The sequence below is a fragment of the Panicum hallii genome, chromosome 9, assembly GCF_002211085.1.
Source record: "Panicum hallii strain FIL2 chromosome 9, PHallii_v3.1, whole genome shotgun sequence".
In the NCBI taxonomy this organism is placed as follows: domain Eukaryota; kingdom Viridiplantae; phylum Streptophyta; class Magnoliopsida; order Poales; family Poaceae; genus Panicum; species Panicum hallii.
This window is the reverse complement of record NC_038050.1, coordinates 65,809,092-65,829,053: the sequence shown is the minus strand read 5'-3', so window position 1 is coordinate 65,829,053 and position 19,962 is coordinate 65,809,092. Positions and strand designations below refer to the sequence as shown.

Here is a 19,962-nt window from a genome sequence, read left to right as displayed (position 1 = left end):
GCCGTCGTACTTGGTGATGCCGATCGGCTTGAAGCCCTCAGGGTACTTGTAGCTGCAGAAACGTGCAGAGAAAGCTGTGAATCGATCGCTACAGTCGGTACCTTCGGTTTCGACTTCTTCGCGGACCTTGCGCCTGGAGGAGATCACGGACCGCACGCTGCGGCCTTCATTGATATGCTGACGCAGGTCTTCTGGAGGAAGCCGATGGTTGACCTGTCGCGGGTTACCCCCTGGAGGTGGCTGCTGCCTCCCGCCAGGGGTCTGGCTCCCGCGAGCGTTGTCATTGTTGAGGCTGGGCTGAGGTCGAGGACGTCCGCCAGCCGTTCGGCTGTGGCCCTGGCTGCGGCTCTCGCCCACACACTCATCCCTGATGGTGGACGCCGGGTTATACTGATCCAGCTGGATCCAGGCCCTCTGTGCGTAAAGAAGTGCTTGACGCACATTCGGGTCATTACTGTGCTCGAGGATGGCCGTAAGCCTGGCGATGTTGGCCACTGGAGTCCTGAAGCCTCGTTCGCTTACGGCGGCGAAGTCAAGGTCAAGCTCGCGATGCATAGATCGCCTGCGCTCGTTGACCCTTCGCTGCCGGATTGTGCGGGCCCTGTTCCTGGCCCTCCGCGCCTCACGATCGGCGTCGTTCTCGTCGCCAGCGTTGGCTGTGACCTCGTCTTCGGAGACCGCTTCAAATTCGATGATGGGAAGATCCCCATCGTCCTCGCCTTCTTCGGCCATTAGCACCTGGCGGGAGGCGAGCTCATCGGAGCTCGTGTCGACTAGTTCTGTCGACTCCTCCGCCATGGTAGCCAACGGCCTACCCTCCTAGAAAGGCAGAGGCTCGAGATGGGCCACAAGTCAAGCCTCAGCCTCGAGTAGATCGGAGAGCTTCATCCCCCTCCAATGTACGAAGTGCCCCTCGGGTGTGGAGGTGATCATCAGATCACTAGCGCCAAAACTACCCGAGGCCCCCCAACATGCGGTGGCTTCGGGCCCTCCAAGCCGGAGCAGGGAATCCAGGTCCTCCTCTAATGCAGAGAAAGACTCGGAGAAGTTGGCCCCCTGAAGATCAGTGGCCAAGTTGCATGAACCGAGTTGAGATTGGTTACGCGAATCCTTAGATTGGAACGAATCCAACCCAAGGGAAGTTGCCACAATGTTGGATAAAGTCGAGCCTGGAGCAGACTCCACCTCGATCTTTATTGCGGAAGCATGGGTCGACAAGTCATCGAGCCCGTCGACGAACTTGTCGAGGTCGCTACGGGGATCCGCAGCAGAAGTCTTTGGCTTCATGTCAACGAGGAATCGATAGAATTTGCCTGCACCGTCTGCGATGCAGACCCACGAGCCAAAAACAAATATCGTGCCCTAAGAGGGAACTGACCTGGAGAATTGGAATGTTGCCATCGAGCTCGCCGGTGGATTTTCGACGCACTCCCCTACCTGGCATGCCAGCTGTCGGTGTTTTACAGGCTACCCACCGAGGGATATACCTAAGGTGGTAAGTTTTGGTGAGGAGACGCCGAGACCAGGAACTCGAAGGTGCAAGGAACACAAAGCTCAGACAGGTTCGGGCCGCTAGGCGCGTAATACCCTACGTCCTGTATGGTGATTTGTATTTCCTTTGGTGTAGTTTGATCTATAGATCTTCTTCTGAGAGGGGTCCCTGCCCTCCCTTATATATCCGAGAGGCCAGGGTTACAAAGATACTAACCAACTCCAGCTAAGGAATCGTACAAGAACACATCTCGGGTAGATTCCTTCTGTATCGGTTAGCTCTATCTCCTACTTAAACGGGATAAATAAGAGATAAACGAGATAAATAAGAGAAAAGATAGACTTAATCTCTTAAACTTTTTAAACTACGTTATGTACACAGTCCCGTGGCTCCGGATCTGACAGTTCCCTTCTTACAAATTGATTGCAATAATGAGATTGGTCGTGAGCGGAAGAAGTACCTAGAATCCATTGATGCACAAACATTGTTGGAATACTTGAAGAACAAGCAGATAGAGGATGTTGCATTTTTTTATGCCATGGAAATTGATAAGCACGATGGAAGGATAGCTAATTTCTTTTGGGCCGATGGTCAGTCCATCATGGATTACGCATGCTTTGGAGATGCAGTATCGTTTAACACCACATTTCAGACAAATAAGTTTGAAATACCTTTTGCTCCGCTCCTTGGGACTAACCATCACAAGCAAACAATAATTTTTAGGGCAGCGTTGTTGTTTAATTAAACTATTGAACCATTTGTTTAGCTATTCCAAACCTTTTCGACTGCAATGTTAGGCAAGCATCCAAGCATAATTTTTACTGACCAAGATGCATCCATGGTAGGAGCAATTGCTTATGTATTCCCAAATACATGTCACCGGCTTTGTTTGTGGCACATCTATCATAATGCTGCTAAACATCTTGGTCATATAATTCGTAAGCATCTTGAGTTTCTATATGCTTTTAAAAGATGTGTCTATGAAGATAGATCAGAGGAGTGTTTCACAAAGAAGTGGAATGATTTGTTGACGATATATGGATTGGAAGAGAACTCGTGAATGCTAATCTATATGATTTGAGAAGAAAGTGGGCTGCTGTTTATCGTAACTCTTTTACAGCTGATATGACCACAACTCAAAGGAGTGAAGGTATGAATAATATCTTTAAGAAAAGATTTCGTAGGAAACTAGGCCTTTCTGAACTCTTTGTAGAATATGACAAGGTTTCTGCTTCTCTACGTGAAAATAAGTTGGATGAAGATTTTAAATCACTTTCAAAGGTGCCAGTTATTTATGTCCTAGAATTACCATTGTTAAAGTCCGCCTTAGAATCATATACTAGGAGAATGTATTCAAAGTTCGAAACAGAATTTAAAAAACAGCATGAATATTCTTGTAAGTTGTTACAGACTGAGGGGTCAACATTCGGTTACGCATATGCATTCAGATTATGGAGCAACAACTGTGTTGAACATTGCAGATATGACCATTATATGCTCTTGCAGAAAGTTTGAATCAATAGATATGTCTACTCATCAAATTATAATTTCAGTTCTAATACATATTGCTGACCACTAGCTTCCATTTCTTATAGGTATACTGTGCAAGCATGCCTTCAAAGTATTCAATATAAATAATTTTTTTATTTTACCATCTCAATATATACTAAACTAATGGACAAAATATGCAAAAAGAGGATATTATGTTGAGAAAAAAGGAAGGCAGAATGAAAACTTGAAAGCACGTGCTGCACATATCTCTCGAATGGCAACATCCCTTGCATTGAAGTGTTCAACATCAAAACCACTTCTTGATGATTTGGAGAGGGCATTAGAAAATTTAAAATCGATGGCTAATGATTCATTAAACAAGATGCGAGAAAATGAAGTTTCTTTCATTAGTTTGAACGACCATGTTATAGGTACAGAAAATAGTGCAATATCATTTAGAGTTCCTCATGTAGCAAAAGGTCCAAAAAGTAAACGAGCAAAGAATGTTGTTGAAAAGAATACAAGGAAGAAAAAGAAAAGTCATCAAGAAAAAGGTCCTGGTTTATTCCTATATGTATTATTTTTTAGCAACATCTCATATCTTTTAATAGCTGCAAATATATTTCAGATGTTGTTGAAAAGAATACAAGAAAGAAAAATAAAAGTCGTCAAGAAAAAGGTACCGGTTTATTCCTACATGTATTATTTTTTAGCAGCATCTCATATCTTTTAATAGCTACAAATATATTTCAGATGTTGTTTAAGAAGAAACAAGGAACATTAGGGATAATAGTGGTGGTAACGTGGCAATACCAAACAGTTCTACCAATAACTTGATCAACTTTCCAATCATTGTGCAAGGAGGATATACAAGTCTTTTGCTTGGTCTTGATCAAGATGCTTCAGCTGCGCGGAAATTACAATTTGACACGGGAGCAAACGATACAATTTGACAGCCATGTCACTGAAATTTCCTTGTTACTCTAATAAATTCAGTACATTGTATATGGTACAATATACAGCTGTTCTGTCTGCCTGCTGTGAACACACTGAGTTCTGTGTGCGTATTTGTTTTGTCAGTAGCTTAATTTGATATTAGCGCGTTGTCTGCAATTTTGCTGATTATTTTGTATGGAACATATGTCTATGATAAGCAACTTCAGTGTCATTGTATTCAGTTTTCTTTTCTTCTTTTGTCTAGTATATAACAATGAAATTCTTCTATTCATCGTTGTGTAAGTGTGAGCATTTCTCTAAAAATTTCTCGCTCCGACCTAATCAGGTACTTACTGCTGAAGAGTGAAGAGAATCCCAAGGTCATCATCAGACACTTGTAGCTCAAGCATAATCTGAGCCCATTTCGAAAGGGAACGATCAGAAAAAGCAAGCGGTCAGTCGTTTTCTGAAAATGAAGTTACAGGGTAAAGCTCCAAGGAAGGTAAAGCTCCAAGGAAGGTACAGGTGCACCGATTGATCCATATCATCCTCCTGCTGCAGGCTCCAAGCCAAGCAACGAATCCAATCAGCTGCGGGTTCCTGTGCTGCATCATCAAGTATATCGCACACCAGCTCACTCCGTTCCAGTGCTTGCGCCAACCTCTACTGAACCAGCTGCTCTGTATGCGACCGAATCTTCCTGAATAGGCAGTGGCAAACAGCCTGCGCGCTAGCTGAGCAAGGAAGAAAGGTCAAGGAAGAAGGGAGAAGCGGCGAGGGGCAGGGAAGAAGGGAGAAGCGGCGACGGCAGATGGGGATGGGAGAGGCGACCACGCTGATGCTCTTGTCGGGAGGGACGGGCGAGGATCTTGCGGCCACCACGGACGGGTGACGCGTCGGTGGCAAGCAGGGACGGGTGAGCTTGTCGTCGGAAAGGGAGAGGCGGCGAACGCCATGGACGGGTGGGGGCGACGGCGAGACGGATGTGCGAGCTGGCTGGAGAACGACCGAGCCGCAAGAGAAACGGGAGCTTGGACGGATCTTATGTTGGTGGGTCTGCACATATCTACTGTGAGGGGCTCCAATACTGTGGCTCTCAATCGGAAGTCCAGAGAATTTTTTTCCGGCCAGGAGATGGCTCCGCCCAACCCTTTTCTTTCCCTGATCTTGCTTCTCGAGCACAATCTAATGCTCCTCGTAGTTGGGTGGGATCTCGCAGTCTCACAACTTCATTTCTAAATCCAGCTCCGGGGATGAGATGCTTCCTCGCTTGGCCAGGATCAAACCCATTTTTAAGGTCAAAGTGTCTGCAGTTTCAGACTTGAATAGAACTATAGAAGTGTTATCAGGTAGGGAGCACTTGTTTAGTACCACTGGCCTTGTCGAGATCTGCTAAACATAAGGTTATTATTCTTCTAGAAAGATCCAAAAGTCCGTGCAGAAACCGAAGTACACGCGACCCTGCCTAACCATATCAGGTTGAATTTTTCTAGGTTAAGGTTTGTGCTTGAAGGAAAAGTCCCCTCCTACTTCTAGTTCGGTCTGAAGATTTGTCGCTGGCATACAGATACAGCTTGCAATCAGCATAAACTAGCAGCAGGCTGCAACATCATCAGTCTGCTTCTTTGTCGACATCAAGAAACCCGGAATAGAAGCTGCTGCATCAGTGTCACCAAAAGTTTGATACTAGGAAAAAAAATTGGCAGGTCCATAGACCGCATGACAGGACTTCTTAACCACCTAGACATGCCTGTCTTCAGAGATGATCAAAATTAAGACGGGATTTTTTGGAGGACTGCTTAACTACCTAGACATGCCTGTCTTCAGAGATGATCGAAATTAAGACGGGATTTTTCGGAGGAAGGACAATGGCGAGTCCTGGAAGATGCTCACACTGGAAGAACCAGAGGAGCTAGAGTCTAGAGATGCGGACAAGAGTAGCAGCAGCTTACGTAGAAAAGCAGAAGAAAGCAGTTACTGGATGAGCTTATATTAAGTAGTAGCCTGACAACTGGCATGTCTTTCCTCAAGAGTCAAATGTAGCTACTATGTTTATTTTTTTTACGAATTGTACTGGTTCTGCAATAGTTTTCATGTTATGTGATACTAGATAGCTAGCATTTTTCGCACGGAGAATTTTAACAGCAAAGTTTCTAACAAAATCTGAGAAACTAAATGATTTGAGAGAGGGAGAGGGAGAGGGGGGGGGGGGAGAGAGAGAGAGAGGGGGGGGGGGGGGAAAACAACAAAGGACATGAGGGATGCTCAAGTTATGACACAAAGAAAACTTTTGTTCCTTTTCCAATCAATCTGATACCTATCTACAATCACGAAGAGAAATTTAGACTCAGCTAACCATATAGCTCGACAGACACTGGCTGGGAGACGGGACAACTCGTTACACTTGCTGACGACCGAGCAACAAATGAAACAACAAACATATGAAGCACACGGGATGCAGGGGGCAATGCGCGACCACCGTCACATGACGATCTCGGGCTTGAGGATGCTGGACTTGATCTCCTTGTGCGGGAGCACGACGCCGCCGTTGCTGTAGATCTCGTCGCAGACGTGCACGTCCTCGCCGAGGATGGTCATGTTCTCCACGCGCGCCCACTTGCCGACGGTGGAGTGCCAGCCGATGATGCTGCTGGAGACGCAGGCGTGCTGCTTCACGCGGGCGCCGCGCATCACCGTGCACCGGGACAGCCGCACCCCGGCCTCCACCACGCACCCGGGGCCGACGGCTACGTCGGGCCCGATCAGGCACCCCTCCCCGATCACCGCCGTCTCGTGCACCAGCACGTTGCCCAGGACGTGCGCGCCCGACGCCAGCCGCGCGGGCGCCTTCTTCCGCAGGGAGTCCAGGTACAGGCGCAGGCCGGTGATGTAGTCGCGCGGCTGCCCGATGTCCATCCAGAACCCCGGCAGCACCATGGCGAAGAGCCCGGCGTCCGCCGCGATGCGCGGGAACACCTCCTTCTCGATGGACGTCGGCTTCAGCTCGATGCGGTCGAGCACCGACGGGTTGAGCAGGTAGATGCCGGCGTTGATCTTGTTGCCCACGAACACCTTGGGCTTCTCCACGAAGCGCTCCACCTTGCCGGTGCCCTCCTCCATGACCACCACGCCGTACTTGGACGGCTCGTCCACCTTGGTGACCATGATCGTCGCCTCGCCGCCGTGGGCCTTGTGGAACTGGATGAGCTCCGCGAACGGGTACTCGCTGATCACGTCGCTGTTGAGCACGAAGAAAGGGTCGCCGGAGCCGTCGACGAGCTTGTCGCGGGCCAGGGCCAGAGGGCCCGCGGTCCCCAGGGGCTCCGTCTCCTGAGAGCAGGTGATCTTGATGCCAAGCTTGCTCTCGAAGTCCTTGAGAAAGTTGAGCATCACCTGCGGTTGTACCAAGGAAAAGCATCGCCAGTGAGATCCGGGCGTCCGACAAATGCACGAACGCTCATGTGCGCGCCATGCCGATCGAGACAGGGCTGCTTACCTCAGGCTGGTAATTGATGGCCAGGACGACCTCTGTGACCCCAACTTCCTTCAGAGCTTCGATCTGTGTATCGCAGTCGCAGCATTCAGTAAATTCAACCAAATACCGTATCAATTCAGCAACAGTAGGCCTGAAAGTGATTTTGCTTGTTTTTCGGTTACTTCAAAAGATCAAATCATATCAAAAGCCATCATTGTTCTTCAGCAACTACTTGCCACCAAGAACAGTGGTATAGGTGGACGACTATTTCAGTATTTCTGTGAGGAATTCACTCACATGGATCCACCTAATCAAAGCATGACACGGAGGCGATTAAACTATATCAACAGCTTATTACAACTCAGGCTGGTCAATCATGGGGTTGTTGCCGAAATCGACTTCTCTTGGCACCATTTCCTAATGACTTAAAAGGACCGAAAATGATCGCAGAGACGGCGCATCCGTGCTGACCTGATGCAGGATCATGGGCTTGTTGCCGAAGTCGACGAGCGGCTTGGGCACGCTGAGCGTCAGCGGCCGCAGGCGGGTGCCGAAGCCTCCGACGAGGATGAGCGCCTTCATGGCTGCGGCTGCAGTCCTCCTCCCAACTCAGCTCCCCCAACCTGTTAAAAACGCAGCAAGCAGCAGGAAACACAGTGAGATTGAGATCCTCCGCCCCCGATCCGATCCGGACGCTGTGGTGGTCACTGAACTCCGAGACAGCCCTCTCCTGTCCCCCGGCCCCCCTGCCTACGCGGACGCCATGTGTGATGTGCCCCAGCACCGAGCCCACCCAGGTGGCAGGGGCATGGAAGCGACGCGGCTGCCCCTGATTCGAAGGCACGCGGAAAGGGACGGCCTGCCCGGTGGGAGGAGTGGCCGATGGCTTTATCGGGTAGGGGTAGGTGAAGAGGAAGACGGCAAATGCAGGAGCAGATCGGCTGATCGGGGAAGTGGGAGGAGATGGTGGGGGGCCGGCTCGCACCGAAGCCTATGCGTGATCCATCTAGCTCCTTCCGTGCGCGACATGCTGCTGAAAACGCAGGCGTCCCTGCGCTCGCAATGCTACTAGCGGCTGCCTCCCACCGGAAAACCAACCAAATGGCAACTATAGATCGCCAGCCAGCACAGCACCTTATCGTTTTCTTTTATGGCTTTGTACATCTAGCGTCACCTGCAATATCATTTCCTAGCGATATCTTTTGCTAGAGGCGAAATGGGTACAGGCTGGATCCAGGATGAGGAGAGATGGGATGATTAGCAGAAAAGAAAAGGAACAGAGCAAAAAGGGACATGAAAGGAAGGAAACGGAAGGGGTGAACAGTGTGGTGATTGCTGACTGCAGATCTGTCCTGGCCTGGCCTGGATGATTTTGTCTGTGGGCTGGCTGCCTGCCTGCGGCGGCGAGAAATCTCTCGGCGTCTCCCTGCCGACACAATGGCCAATCGACCACCGCTAACTCTCACCGGCAAATTGAAATCGTGAAAAGACATGGTGATCCATCTCCAAACCGGCGAATAGAAGCACTGATGCCATGACGCGGATACGAGAGAGAACAAAGCAGAAATCACAACAGGCAGTAGCAGAGAATTAGCATGCCAGTGCAACTCTGCAGAGCACGGCGTACGCACCTCGAACCCTTGACGCGACGGCGGCCGCCCGAGACGACGACGAGGACAAGAAGAAGAGGCGTTTCGTCAACGGCGCCGAGGAGGACTCGACGGGGGCTGCGACGAGGAGACCGAAGAAGAAGCCGCCGCCAGGGAAGAGGAGAGGAAAAAGCGTCGGCTGCGACTCAAAGACGCGGCTGCCACCCACGCCGCGTCTTTATACCGGCTCTCCGCCCCCTTCAGCAGCAGCCGGCAGCTTCATGCGGTTGACGTAGTTTAATCTGCTGGCTTCCGCGCCAATCAATCATCGAACTTTCGCCTCCCTCTTTTTGTATTTTTCAGCAACGATTTGCTGTCCCCGAGCTCGTCCCACGCCACCTACCCAGAGACTCAAACAACGGGCGCCAAACTGCTTGTGCACAAGCGTCAGGCCGGAGGATGACGTGCGGGCCATCTGCTTTTGCCTCCGGCGGCTCTGCGCTGGACTCGGTTTTTTTTTGTTACTAACGGCGGCGACCTCTAAAGTTAGGCGCATTTCTGTCAGATGGCTGGGGAATTATCGGAAGAAGAAAGCCTCCGGCTCCGGGGACGACGAGGACCGCACGACGACGGCGACCGGGTCTGGCTTTACCGCTTCCTTCGTGGCGCGTGCGTGGTTTGGCTCCATGTTTTAGGTGGGCGCGCGGACACGATGACCAATGGGCCCGCCCGTCCCGTCCTTCGCGGCCGTATTTCTCGGCGCCAACCTCGTACGTGTCAAGGCAAGGGCACGAGCCTACCTGATACGTGTACATCATCGCTCTCGCTCGCGTTCGCGACTTCGCTCTGACTCGTTTTTTTTTTTTTGGGGGGGGGGGGACGGGGACGAATTGGTCATCGATAGCCAACAGCCGGACCAAATGGCTGATACTGACACGATTATACACACCTAGGTCATTGAACAACGCGTACCGTCCGATTGTAGAAACCCTGATCTCTTTTACTACTATCCTCAAGTTTTGACTCGGCTGGGGTTGATGGCTTCTTCAACTTGTACCGCGTTGGAAGCAATCTCGCACGTGAGCCAGATAACCGAGCCGATTGGTTCAACGCATGGCTTCTAGTGCTGTGAACACTTCAGTATGTCTTTTATTAGGCACGACGTAACTGGATCCTGGAGCATTGAGTGGGAAAACAGAATGATTGGCTACATAATCACACAACAGTCATCTGCGGATCTGAGTAGTAGAAAAAAGAAAAGAACACGAAGAGCCCGTTTGGCTGGCTTCAATCAGCTCCGGCTCCATCTGTACTTTGAGTAGTTAGAAAGAGATTAACTAGACCCGTGTGTTATATTTGACAAGATTTTTGCATTCTGTGTATATTTATATTTACATGAGGTCCACATTAAAGTGACCATTTTTTCTCTTCTTGCCCTCCCTCTCACAAAACCATAAGGAGCTGGTGGAGCCACAATTACTTTGGCTCCAGCTCCTCTGATGCTACATTGGTAGAGCTAGAGCCGGATGAAGCCCAGCCAAACGGGTTCTAAAGGCGTAAAAAAAGAACGCTAGAGATGAAGTCCAATGTTGTACAGTATGCTAAAGATAAAGTCCAAGCTAGACATATTGTGAATAAATTTAAATTTGTTTGTTAAAGGTGGACGGGGAGGAGGAAGGCGGGCCGAGGAAGGGTGGGATGGACGGTGAGGCGAGGCATGATGCCGAGAAGGCCTTCGGTGGTCAGCAGAGAGGGTTGGGAGCTCTAGAGTTCTGGATTGATCGTATGGGATGTGGGATCCAGTGGGGCCATGAATGATGTTGAAGGACGTTGAGGTGGTCCTGGGCACATTCTGATTCGGTTGGACGATGGTGGTGCCCGTGGAGGAGATGAGGGTGCAAATGCGAGCTGGATATGACAGGGATAACCTCTCATAAGGTCGCAAGACTTGGGGAGGTCATATGCACAGGGCGATACTCACACCCGAGCTAGGGGAGCAGCGGTTCAAGCCTGGTAGGAGGGAGTACAAATTAAATGATAAATAGAGGTATCCTTTTCACCTATGTAAGAAGGGTCTTCGAGAGAATTTGAAGGCATCCTTATTCTATAGGCTTATGTAGAGGTCATGCTGGACCTATATTTTGCATTAGCCCCAAATCTTCAGTAGCCACATTTTATGGCCTTGTTTGTGTTTGCTCTTATCGTAGCAATATCGTTGCAATTTTATTGAGTCCTATCATAAGATTCAGAAACTCGACACCAGCTGTCTCTAGCTAGATCTAACCAGGACTATAAAACGGCAGGACTGAAACGCCGGTTTGGAACCAGATCTTGATGTGTTTAGCCTGCATACATCTTGACTACTTCCATGCGGCTACTAACCAGTTGAGCACAGTGTTAAACAACGACTTCTTAACTGCAGAGACCACATGCAATCGCCAAGTCAGGCTCTCTTGATCTTGATCCATCTGTACGGACTAGATCCTGATGTGAAGCGACCAATGCAGGAGTACTGATTGGCGACGATCGATAGCTTCGCCGGTAGATCCGATGCCTGCGTCCTCCTAACAACCCTGCAGCATTTAGTGGATCACATGGCTTGACAGGCCTCCTACATGCACCGCGAAATCCGTGATGCGTGCAAAGGCAACTGGAAGACCGTCCGCTGGCTTGATGATTTCACAGAACCGGTGGTTCCACTGTTTCACCCCATTTCATGCGGAATGTTATTACGGTGTCGTCCTTGCACTGCGACTCCAGGATGAGTAGTTCACTTGCGATTCCTTTGAAGATTAAATCGAACGTAACCATATGACTTAGCGTCAGTGCGTCACTCGTATAAACCTTTATAATGTTAGGGTATTTTACTCCCATGGATCTGTCGGCAGTCGAAGCTTTTTTCATTTGTCGGTGGGAGCTGTCGGCTGATGCCTGATGGTGGCAATGTGTCTGTCAGTTTGCATGCGCAATGGATCTGTCAAACTGTACAATCCTGTTTAGGCTGTTGACAACTTGACATATACGGCTGAGTCCAGTGCATCGCCTCGTTCTCGCCCCGCCACGTCAGCTCTCGCCTCCACTCTCACCCCACCCCTCCAATGCAGAGGCTATAGTGTCAGCTCTCACTTCTCTCTCCTCCACGTCAGCTTTTCTTTTCCAGATTTAATATTTCACTCTCTTTTGTTCGCGTACGCAAAATAATTCAATAAACTAATTTTATTCAACTAAAAAATTACCGATTACATCATAATTAAAAAAGAAAATTACATCGCAATTAAAAATAGCAAAAATACATAATAATTAAAAGAAAATTCTAATCCTCCTCCGAATCCTCGTCTAGTCCAAGCTCTTTTTCCACCATCTTGATGGCCTTGAAATGAGTGCGTTTTTCTGCTTCGTCCATATCCGCGGTTGATCGGGACTTCATTATGTTCCATTGCTTGTATAGTTTAGCCTTCACTAAGCCACCCCACGTGTTCTTCATTGCAAATGCTTTACTTCCTACCGCACTGCTTGATGAGGATTCCTTCCCCTTAGCCTTCTCCTTCCGCTTAGCCGCCTTGGCCTTATCACGGCCTACTGGACGAGTCTCATTGTCCTGCTTGGTGTCTTCTGTTCCGCCGGAGCTGTACTCACCCGAAACTCCGAGGCGGGTTCTCTTGCTACTCACATCGGATCCACTGCCAAGACCATGTTTCGGAGCCCACTTGGGTTCGTGACGAACAGCTCTCCACCAATGATGGCGCTTGAATGCTGTCGTCACTTTCGGGTCGTTCTCGTACCTCGCCATCGCCCCCTCCATGACCATTGCATCGTCTGCTCCACTCTGACGTACTCTTTCTTCTTGGATGTAGTATCCATTAAACAGGGCCACCTCGCGGTTGCACACAGTCCAATGATCCTTCAGTTGCTTCGCGGTGCGATGACGGGACGGCTCGGTGGTAGAGTTGAAGGTCTTCGCTATTTGACCCCAAAAACTCGAACCGGTCTGGTTGTTGCCGGTGACAGAGTTATTCGAGTGAAAAACCCAAGCATGTACCTAGCCCGAACATATTGTTAGTTATTTAAAAAAATACGATATTTAAATACATTAACACTAATTAAATTACCAGTTTTTCCTCGTCCGCAATCGTCCAGTCAAGTCTCTTTGGACGCTTTGGTTCGGTCGTTCCCGCTCCTTCGTTTTGAGACTCAACGGAGACGGAGCTTGGAACCATGGGTGCCGCGTGCGGAGGTGGTGGGTATAGACCATATGGAGGTGGAGCGTATGGAGGTGGAGCATATGGAGGTGGAGCGTACGAAGGTGGTGGGTACGGACCTTCGGTCCCGCTCCTTGTGCCTGGAGGTGGAGCATATGGAGGGGGAGCATATGGAGGTATTGGATATGAGTACAGACCGTACGGATAATGATATGGCGGTGGAGGTGCCCCCGGAGCCGGAGGTGCAGCAGGGAGGAATAATGCCCGGGGTTGCGGCGAAGAATTGACATCGTAACGGCGATGCATCGGAGAAGGGTCATCTTGGGGAGATGATTGTGACCCGTCGGACTGCAAGAGATCGGTGAAGGTATGAAAATCTGGAGACCAACCGGTCATGGTGGAAGAGATTTCGGATTGTAGAGGAGAGAGATGAGCTCAAATGGGGTGTGGAAGGAGTGAAAACCGGGTGGGGTATTTATAGCGGGTTGGAGATGAAATTTGAATTTTTTTACAATTTTTTTCGAATTTTTTGGAGTTCAAACGGTCAAATAACGGCTAGTTCAACGGATAGTCCGCGTGGACCAGTCAAAACGCGCCACGTCACGTCCTCTCGCCCGGGGCCCGCCGCGCCAACGCATCGCCTCACTACCGCCCGCCTACCGCCCCGCCGCGCCTGCCAACGCGGGCGAGAGCGGGGCGATAGCGCCCGCTCTCGCCCGGCGGTAGCACTACCGCCTTCTCTCTGCCTCTCGCCTGGGCTGGGGCGACAGGGGGGGCGGTATCGCCCCCCATTGGCACCAGCCTAATGGTCTCCTCTTACTCCTTCTGTTACATTTTTTTTACTCCAGGCAGCACCAAGTAGTACGATATTCTTTTTCTTGCAAAGGAAGTAGCTGCCAGAAAGGCTTAGTTCTCTGGTCTTTGCTGATTGTTTGCTCATTTCGCCCATAAATTACAAGAAGACCATGCAAGAAAAATAAATAAATCGCAAGCTGCCCCATGACCTACTTCCTTCTACAATTGACAGTGCAGTTGATTGTATCAGCTTCTCCTTCAATTGTTAATAGGCCATCATCTGGTGAGAGTTTAGAGTGAGGCATCAGAGTCCCTCGCCATTATTGGAACTCTCTCACTCTACCTCTATTTACAACAGTTGAGGTTTTTTTTTTGTGAAGGAGCAGAATAGCAGATGCTCACTGCGAAAAGCACTTCCTTTTTATATACTAGAACATCCGGCGCGCTTTGTGCGCCCCATCTATTATCATAAATATTTGGGTTGTGTAAAGTACGTAAAAGAAAAAAAATGGACTGCAAAAACTTTACGGAAGACAGATGCAAGAAACACCAACTGGGAAACAACCCATTTCAATGTTTGGTTCACATATTTCCACGTATCAATTAAAGGCTGGATTTAAACAGCAAATACATGCATGTCAAAAAGAATAATACACCAGCAAGTTTTAAATTGAATCGAGGTACTCCCTTTGGTACATATGAAAGCTCATTCACAATTAAAATCTAAAAATACAATATATTTTTCTTTCTGAGGAAACGCAGAAACTATACATCCCTTGATAAGCTTTGTTACAAACAGCAAATCTGTAAGAGCCATTAAATAAAATGTTAGTTAAATCAGGAAGTAGGATGTACAGAAGATTAATGCAATAGGCAGATATGAAATAGTTTGATGTAAGATTAATCATGGTGGCTACGTAACCTAACTGCAAAGAAACCTAAGAATCGTTGCATAAGCAATCCTGAATCAAAGAAGCCTCCACATTACAAGTTTACCTAAACAAATGCTATTCTTCCTTCCTCGAAAAAAATGGTATTCTTTTTTGAGAAGCTTTGTCACAAACAGTAAAGCGACTAATGCTACAATGGACACGAGAGAAGCCACTTAGTGGTCTCTGTTTTGTTACAATCGGAGGCAATTTATAATATAGTTCACAAAATTAAAGAACAACCATCTATAGAAGTTAACATCAAGCCATATCCTAATATTGATGCCCAACCGTACCCTGATCCTGATATTCGTATCTTTCTTTTTATCCGAAAATAAATATGTACCCACTAAGCCATTTTAATTCATACAAAACCACATTTTAATTAATACAAAACCAGAGAATAACCTCCTATAGAACAACATTCCATCAACATGAGCATGAATACTTTTTATCAATGATCAATGCAAAAATAGTGTGGTAGCAAACATGACAAATCATTATGTTCAGTCAAGCAGTAGTTGCCATATCTAATAGCAAGAGTCCAGATTTCTATTGTCTAGATAGTTAAAACTGTGGCACTGTCACACTGAGCAGAATTTCAGTTTGCTACTCCAGAATCCCTAAGATAATATTTACCTGAACAGCCTTGCTTTCCGATCCTTAGAAAATACTTTTCCGATATCAGGTTCTACAAACATTTGTTAGCATACAACTGAGAGGTCAATAAATCATCGTATACTATGGCTGCATCAACTCTCTGTAGTAATTTGCATTCCCAGAAAGTGAAGGAATCACAAGCTCTTAACAAATCGGATAGGTAAGAACACGTAAATTGCAAAAGCAAAGCGTTATCAACTCTGGTGCAACATAGTTTGGAACAATCTATCATTCTGAACAAGAAAAAAGAGACAAGGAACATGCTTAAAAATATTTTTGTGGGTCTGAAATTTCCAAACATCAAGGGCTAATGACTAAAAACATCAACATGCTTAAAAAAGGACAATAATCTACTGCACTGATTAAAAACACTAATCTGTCAAAGATTTATGGTCGTACCTAATAGAAGGAAAGTAGGCATGCTGAATGATTATGGCCAGAATATTTGATTTGGCTCTTTTCTGATTACATCCTTTCTAATATCAACTGGAATATCAAGAAGGCAAGACAATATTTTGAATTACCTTGTATGAGAACAACATTAAGGTACTTAATCAACTTCAATTTAAAATTTTGAATTTCCTGCTTAATCTGCATTCAACCATGCAGTTTTCTCATTAGGAAAAAAATTACTTCCACCTACAGCTACTAATTGAACTATGAAAAAATAGACCAAGCTCACTGGCCCTGCAAGTATGCGCACTAAAGAGAGGGAAGGGGGGAGGGAGGCATAACCTGAAGGAAGGGAAAATAGAGTGTAATTGAAAGTGACCTAGTCAATAATCTTGTGCCTGGTGATCATTTGTACTTCTCTAATATGATTTCATTAGTGCAAAGATAGATAACACATCTCTATATGTTTTGATGTTACAGCATTTAGATCAACCAAGCCACAGTTCAGACCAACGAATCATATATCCTAACTTGCAGTAAGCTTGGTAACCCAGGCCAATACCTATCAGATCTTGAACTAAATAGCACACACTGACATGCGTTCAAATTAATTACAGTGACAGGTGGAATTGCGGCCACCTGCTTATATGAACATTTCATGATTAACTCACCTAACAACTTGCAAACGCCAGTCGGTAAATGTTTTTTCACCTCATGGTGTTTTTGCAGTTCTTCCCAAATACCTCTTCCATTTTACCTCTTTGCTTTGCGGAATACATGATATTCTTGATAGTGCAATTGCATCGTGTTGCACATCAACCTCTTGGCTCCCCTGCTGGAGCAGGGTGGCTGCTCGGTTGCCTCCGCCACTTGCCTCCGGTGTGGTGACTGTCATGGTGTTCAGGGGATGAAGAATATGAGACAAACCGATCTGAGACACGACCAGATCCAAGAGTGAGTATTTATGAAGCAAGTAAGAAATATAAGAGAAGCATCATCAGAGAGTAGCAAGAGGACAGGGGAGGCACCTGGAGTGGTAGGCAACCAAGGGGCGCAGACCATCATGGGGCACGGATGGCGAGGCGCGAGGAGCGCTGCACGCGACAATGGTCAAATGTGAGCGAGCGGCCCGGGCGAGAAGCTGTGTCACCTCCTGAGCGGGAGCCTCCTCTGGAGCCTGGGGAAGAGGAGAAGCTCTTCCAGTCAGAGCCATGGAACCGCCCGCCCCTGTTCTTGCGCCGCCATCCATCTCCCACCTTGCGTGGGGTAGCTTCAAAGGAGCACGCTCTCCCGCGCCTGCGTCGCCGCCTCACCGTCGACCTCGGCGAGTCACGCCTCCTCCTCCACGTCCAAGGTGTGGCTGGGCAAGGGCCTGGGCACGCGGCGGCCATCGCTCCGCTCTATGCGCTGGAGCAGCTGCGCCCTCCGAGCCACGCCCCGCGCTGGATCCGGATCTCGCGGGAGCGGGCGGCGGTGGCGGAGAGCAGGAGGAGCGGCCGCTGGGAGGGGCGACGGACCGGGGAGGAGGGGGGAGGCGGCGGCGGGAGGCAGAGAGCAGAGATGGAGAGAGAGGGCGGTGGGAGGAGGGAGAGAGGGTTTGGGTTCGGGGCTGCGGGAGGGGGTGAATGAAAAATTGTCTAACGGTGGGATTTTTGCAACACGACAGTGTTATCGAATTTTTCCTTCTTTGTGTCGAAATAAATATTAGTCTGAGGTCCTATATGAAAAATACACGAACGTGGGTACTGTACAGTGTGTTCAGTTGTGATTATTAGAAAGTCAGAGGTTTTTTTTCAAAATATCCAAACCAAAGGCTATGCAACACGCGTCGCATTTTTCCCCTTGAAGCGCGACGGGAGGGCAAAGCCCAGCAGCTTTTAATCAAGCTGATGGAGTGTCTCGATACCATCAGACTGTTGGATTAATGTGTGGATCAAGAGGGCGGAACCAATTGCAACTGGATCACCTGTCGCCATAGCTGATTGCTGTCGACAAGTGGCCGGGGCAGTGACATATTTTTACGGACACCACTTCTACAGTTCTACTTGCCTGGGTTTAGGCTGAATGAGCGGATGGTGTTGGGTTCTCTGGACCCCAATCCTTTTTTTCCATTTTTGACAAGGACCCCAATCCTTGGAAGCCGGGTACAACCTTGAGAAAGACCACCAGCCCGGATGTTGGAGGGTCGCCAGGTCGATGAACCTGATGCAGGAAGCGAAGGGTCCTCTATGTTCATACGCCATTTAGGAACGTGCTCTGCCGTGCATCCGCGCGACCCCAGACAATGACGATGGGACAACGCCGCAGACTGCAACGACGACTGTCTCCGCCGGCTCCCCGTGCTCGGTGTTACCTTGTACACGAATGGCAGAACCGCAGAGGCTCCTTCCGTGTGGCCTCGTGCGGTCGTGCCCTAGTGTGTGCTGTACATTTCTTCAGCTGGCTACAGCCATGGTATCTGCCTGAAGAGTTTGATGCTTGAATGGTCAGGTCAAACAAATCCAGGCGTTCCATTCCAGAAGGCGCTCTGGCTGCTCTTTCCAGGACAGAAAGAAAAGGAGGACAGGGACCGCATCATTCGACTGTTGGTGCTCGCCATGTCTCCGTAACGCAGTGTCATTCTGTCCCAAAAAAGTGGCCGAGCACTCGAGCATCGCAAATGGGATTATGATTGAGATCACCTTTCTTCCCCGTTTGGCTGCCACAACCGTACATAGAACAGCCCAACATGCTATTTCTCATCCCTCCAAGTGACAGTGACATTGTACCTGTCCACTTGCTAGACGCCTGGCCCAGTTCGTCTCAACGGACGTCAAATCGTTCCTATCCATTACCGGCCCAACAACCTCCGATAGCCGTGTGGCTAGCCCGCTAGGCCCTCCTGGCGGGCTGTACGAGCCCCAGCTTATCGGGCCGCCCAATTATTCCGCTCCATCCAGAAGGAGATTACGCGACTGCCTCGCTCTCACCACCACCACCACGACCACGAACGTTGATTCCCGGTAACCAGCCGGTCGCCATCTGTTCTCCCGTTCCTTGGCAGAGAAGAAGGCTGGCGCCTTCGTTGTCCGTCCGTTCGCCCAAAGCCTTCGACGCCTTTCCAAAAGCAGTTGAGCTTTTGGATCGTTCCGATTCCCTTGCCGCGCAAGGGACCGCCTCGCCGCCACATCCGTGGCCGCTCCGGCGACATGCCGCACCGGGCGCGATGCCAACCATGCGTTCCACTCCCACCACGACACCGGCACGGCATCTCCACCTGTTCTGCTCATTTGCAGGGACGCGTCGCGGTCGAACAAGCAGCTCGGACGATGAGTAAGCAGAGGCTCCAGCAGGAACAGGAAGCGCGCGCATCTGAGCTGGGAGTGCCGGTACGGAAGCTCCCCGTTCGGCATCGGCGTCAGTGCGTGCGTTGGGTGCGCGCGCAAGGGCTAAAGGCCAAAAGCCCGGAGGCCGGCACGCAAAGAGCTCGTGTTTCACGGGGAACGTGTTCCGAAATTGCAACCGGACACGCGGAGCAGAAGCTGCACGAAAACAATTCTGCCGGACGCATCCTGGATTCCAGCACGCTGCAAGTTCTAAAGCTGAGCTCCTAGCTTCCAGTGCATCTCCGGTGACGTGTGAAGCTCCCACTGCTGCGATGTAAAGCGGCGGCAGTTCGAAATTTCTAAGCCAAAAGCTCGCACGACTCATTAGGAGAAAAAAAGAAGGCGTCAACTAAAACTAGGGCCATTAGCACCCCTAATCCGATGAACCTGCAGCGAGCTAGCGGCGCGCCAGGTGTAAGAGCGTGACGGCTACCTTCCACCAGCGCTCCCCCCACGGACGGAAAGCATCAGCGTCCCCGAAAAGGAGGGAGGGGGAGGCCGAGCGGGGCCCCGGCCGGAGCACCCTGACGTGGCCCGGGGCGATTATTGCCGTCCCGATCAAAACAAGCAGGCAGAATCTCCGACGCGATCGCGGAGACGCAAACGCCGCGAGCCGAACCCAACAGGTGTCAGCGCCG

General features: G+C 49.3%; 1 protein-coding gene and 1 long non-coding RNA gene across 4 annotated transcripts; both read right to left on the bottom strand.

Annotated features, from left to right (window-relative positions):
• Nucleotides 1–6,189: 6,189 nt before the first annotated feature.
• On the bottom strand, nt 6,190–9,427 carry LOC112877766 (probable mannose-1-phosphate guanylyltransferase 1). The gene is made up of 4 exons (XM_025942129.1): nt 9,026–9,427; nt 7,866–8,017; nt 7,416–7,478; nt 6,190–7,312 (listed from the first exon to the last, which is right to left on the bottom strand). Exons 2-4 carry the CDS (start codon nt 7,974–7,976, stop codon nt 6,401–6,403), a joined length of 1,086 nt encoding a protein of 361 aa, XP_025797914.1. The 5' UTR covers nt 7,977–8,017; nt 9,026–9,427; the 3' UTR covers nt 6,190–6,400.
• Nucleotides 9,428–14,570: 5,143 nt separating this feature from the next.
• Nucleotides 14,571–17,566, bottom strand: LOC112877739. Of its 3 annotated transcripts, XR_003225552.1 has the most exons (3): nt 16,988–17,566; nt 16,631–16,847; nt 14,571–16,157 (listed from the first exon to the last, which is right to left on the bottom strand). It is a non-coding gene; the product is annotated as an uncharacterized LOC112877739 (long non-coding RNA). The 3 variants fall into 3 exon arrangements; XR_003225551.1 differs by having other exon boundaries at nt 14,571–16,890; XR_003225550.1 differs by having other exon boundaries at nt 14,571–16,847.
• Nucleotides 17,567–19,962: the final 2,396 nt, after the last annotated feature.